At 54.1% G+C, this 4126-nt stretch overlaps 1 protein-coding gene across 1 annotated transcript in view; it reads right to left on the bottom strand.

Moving 5' to 3' along the window:
* The window catches only part of LEPRE1 (leucine proline-enriched proteoglycan (leprecan) 1), a gene marked incomplete at its 5' end in the record, with an annotated part of 5962 nt that extends 1842 nt beyond the window's left edge, over nucleotides 1-4120 (bottom strand). The window contains 7 exons of the mRNA XM_010189115.1: nucleotides 18-122; nucleotides 269-390; nucleotides 760-812; nucleotides 927-1016; nucleotides 1749-1888; nucleotides 3383-3514; nucleotides 4003-4120. Coding sequence (XP_010187417.1) covers nucleotides 18-122; nucleotides 269-390; nucleotides 760-812; nucleotides 927-1016; nucleotides 1749-1888; nucleotides 3383-3514; nucleotides 4003-4120 — 760 coding nt within the window. The remainder of the gene's footprint in view (nucleotides 1-17; nucleotides 123-268; nucleotides 391-759; nucleotides 813-926; nucleotides 1017-1748; nucleotides 1889-3382; nucleotides 3515-4002) is intronic.
* Nucleotides 4121-4126: the final 6 nt, after the last annotated feature.

Here is a 4126-nt window from a genome sequence, read left to right as displayed (position 1 = left end):
GGGCTGCGCCGGCTCCGGGCATTCCTCGGCGGAAAGGACCCCATCCACCACAACACGCTGGGAGCCGTTCAGGGCCTTGGAGTTCATGGTGACACTGGCTCCTTTGTACACCAAGGGGCCACCTGTGGCACAAACAGGACAGGAGGACACAGAGATGGGTGCCACCAACGCTGGGGTATAGTGCTGGGGGAAGCTCTGGTCCTGCACCTGCTCCTGTCACCACCCACATGGAGGTCTCCATCCCATGTCCCCTCCTGGCCCTCCACACCTTCTCGGATGAACTTGCTCATGTCGGCAGACTCCTTGGCCTTCTCCTCCACCAGCGTCTCGATTTCCTTCATGAGGTTGCCGATCTCCTCTGAGATGCGCGCCGCCGTCTCCCGCTCCACCCTGGGCACACGGCAGCCATCAGGCTCACTGCCCCGCTGTCCCCACGTTGGGAGCGAGGGGCACCAGGGCAAGGGCAGGTTGAGTTGTCTCCAGGGGCCAGTGACAAAGCCCAAGGCTGGAGAGAGTAATCTCAACGCATCCCTCACCCCAAGCTGCCAGGGATGACCTACCCAACCCCGTCACGTCAAGGGCTGATGGGGAGCAAAGTTCTGCCCTCCAGCAACATCTCTCAGCCCCAACACCAAAAAACTTCTCTGACAGCAGCTCCATGGCCATGGCCTTTAGACCAAACCCCATGGAAGAAGAGGGGTACGTCCCGTTGGTCCCTCCGTTGGGTAGGCTTGGCCATCAACTTGGGTGAGCACTCACTTTTGTTTCTCTCGCAGCCTTTTTGGTATCACCTCTTCGGGTGTCCACGTGTCCTGCAGCCAGAAGAACACCACCACCAGGAGCTGGATCAGGATCTGGCTGGGGTGCAGACCCCTCATTCCCTCTACATCTGACCACTGTGTCCAGCCTGGTCCACCACCACTCACCGGGTCCACGAAGGGGATGCCGAAGACATCGTAGCTGAAGAAGAGCAGCTCCTTCTCCATCAGGCTTCGCTGGCGGTACGCCTGGATTTCCTGTGGTGAGGGGCAGAGGAACCGAGTGAGGGCACCGCACAAGGGTTTTGGAAAGTCTCCAAGTGAGGGCAGGGGTGTGCAGGGTTACACCAATCCCATGGTCCTTGCGCTGGACCTGCAGCCCTGGTTTCCCGGTCCCTCTGGTAGCAGGGAAGCAAATGGCTTTCCCCATCCCATGTGAACTTCTCTGCCCCGTGTGGATGAACCCTGGGGATGGGACAGGGGAAATAGAGCAAGTCCCTCCTGCAGGAAGCTCTTTAGAAACCCTTTCCCTTCTCTGTTCTACCTGACATGGGGCAGAGGCTTCCATCCCCACCTGCCACCCCTCACGTAGCACCTGAGCATGTGGATCCAGCTATTTTGAAGCCAAATCCTCTCCTTTTTAAGCAATTTAACTTCAGCTGTAGAAGTCTGTAGCAGAGGTGGGCTCAGATCCTCCTTCAAAGTCTGCCCTCCTCCTCTCACAGACCTCTCCCACAAGAACTGGTCCATTTGTGCAAGCCACCAAGCTTTCACTTGGCCAAAAATATTTTGCCAGTGATGCTTTTCAGCCTCTCAGCTATTTTCCAGCTTGTTGGGTCTTTCATCCATCCCTTCCTCTCCACCTTGCTACCAAAGGGTGGCTGGACCAGACCAGACCAGACCCATCCAGAGCAGACCCCAAAACCTCTGCAAAGGTCCCCAGGGAAGGGAGATATCCATGATTAAGGCTCATCCCAGCCGGTTGCACACCTCTTGGGGTTGGATGGGTCCTGCCAGGTTTTCCCCTAGGACGGCAGTGTAATAGGCCAAATTCTGGTTCATGACCTCATCGTTTGGGAAGAAGAGCAAATAGGTTTTGGCACATTCAATGGCTTTTTCATAATTCCCATCTGCAAAGAGAAACGAGGCTGTTAGGACATGTCCAGGAGCATCAGAGACAGAGCAAACACAGATATGGAGGGGGAAACAAGAAAGCCCTTGTTGTTCTCCAAAGGGTCTCCCAAGCAGGGCAGATACTCTGGAGCAAAGACCACTGCTGCCACGAAGGCAAAATTAGGAGACCAAGTCTGGGTGCCTCCAGAAATCATCTCACCAGAAATCAAGGTCACCACTTCGGTAGTTTTCTCACTTGGAAAACATCTTGAACCTACTTCCAGGCAGCAAGACCCAACCATTTCCAGGCAAACCTGCAATTTTCAGCCACTTAAGCACCCCGACCCGCTTTCATGTGAAGGATCACAGCCTTTCAATCTTCTTAGACTTCATTCTCCCCCCCCTCCTTTTGGAGAAATTTGCACAGAAACAGTTTAGATTTTTCTAAGGAGGTGAATAAAAATAAAATTGTGTATATTTGCCTGAGTTATAACTGTTCTGGAGGGGGTGGTGCCTCTGTGGTTTGGAGCAAGAGGAGGACAGCTGGCAGGAGAAAAATGCCAACCTTCTCTAGGCTGTTATTTCACTTGGAAAGCAAAGCTGCCTGGGAATTGAGCATCTAAAGTGACATGGAGAGTTCTTGCGATCCAGCTCTCCTGTGGCACATTTCGGGGGCTGTGTGAACCTCATGAAGACCAACAAGGTCAAGAGGAAGGTCCTCCACCAGTATCAGTAAAGACTGGGGAATGGATAGGTTTAGAGCAACCCTGTGGAGTAGGACTTGGAGATACTGGTGGACAAGAAATTGGACAAGGTGCGCTTGCAGCCCAGAAGGCCAAGAGTGTCCTGGGCTGCATCACAAGGAGCATGGCCAGAAGGTGCAGGGAGGTGACGCTCCCCCTCTACTCCACTCTCATGAGATCCCACCCGGAGAACAGCTCTGGGGTAAGCAGAAGGACATGGAGTTGTTGGAGCAGGTCCAAAGTTGGGCCACAAAAATGATCCAAGGGCTGGAACACCTCTGTTATGAGGACAGGCTGAAGGTGTTGAGGTTGTTGAGCCTGGAGATGAGAAGGCTCCAAGGAGACCTTCTTGTAGCCTTTCCATATGTAAATAGGGCTTATAAGAAAGATGGAGACAACTTTTTACCAAGGCTTGTAGTGACAGTACAAGTGACAACTGTTTTAAACTAAAAGAGAGTGGGTTTAGGTTGGTGATAAGGAGGAAATTGCCTATGATGAGGGTGGTGAGACACTGGCACCGGTTGCCCAGAGGAGTTGTAGATGCCCCATCACCAGAAGCATTCAAGGCTGGGTTGGACAGGGCTCTGAGAAACCTGATCTAGTGCAGGATGTCCCTGCATCTTGGGTTGGACTAGATTATTTGTGAAGGTCCCTTCCCAACCCAAACCACTCAGCGAGTCCATGATTTCTGCCCGTGAAGAACGGCCTGTGCAGAACACAATGACCAGTGCTAATGGCCAATGGAGGACGGGGCAATGAGCTGCTTACTGTTGTAGTAGGCAAACTGCAGGTAGTTGAAGTGTGAGGGCAGGAAATCCTCCAAGGGTTTCTCCCGGCCGGGTTGCGAGGCCAGCTCCGTAACACAGCCCTGCTTGCAGCTCAGCACCTGCATGTAGTGATCTGGTGGAGAAAAAACCCGCATCACTGCACGTGGTCTCCCAAGGGGTGGTGGTCAGGACCCTGGGGGTCTCCACTCCAAACTCCTGCTCACAGCAGGGCTATTGACAGCTTTTTGGTGGTGGAAGCTCTCAAGGATGGTGGTTGCCCACCTATGTGTGATCAGTGGTGGGGTTGTGCCACTCTCCAGAGACAGTGGCCACACTCAGTCTCCCACCCTTGAGTCCTGGTGCCCCTCTGCTGGCCCCTCTCCCGCTTCTCCACATCCCTCTGGAATTTGGGGGATTCCTGGGCATCACCCTCAGTGCTGAGCATGGGCAAACACCTCCTGCCACTTAATGACCACACTCCTCCTAGTGAAACCTAGGATGGGACTTGCCCTCTTTGAGGACCCACCACCCCCCAGGTCCTTAGGGACCTTTTTGGGGACCCATCACCCCCCAGGATTGTCCCCATCTCTCGAGATGGGACGCAGCACGCGCAGTTCTCACCTGTGATGGCCTGGAACAGGTCTGCATTGTACTCCAGGTAGTTGTAGCCATCATAGTCGTAGGGTCCCTCACAGAGTGCGCGGCACTCGGCGTCTGCCACAAAATACTCCTGCAGTGCCTTCTC

Source organism: Mesitornis unicolor, unplaced genomic scaffold, assembly GCF_000695765.1.
Source record: "Mesitornis unicolor isolate BGI_N332 unplaced genomic scaffold, ASM69576v1 scaffold10187, whole genome shotgun sequence".
Classification (NCBI taxonomy): Eukaryota; Metazoa; Chordata; class Aves; order Mesitornithiformes; family Mesitornithidae; genus Mesitornis; species Mesitornis unicolor.
This window is presented reverse-complemented; position numbering and strand designations above follow the sequence as displayed.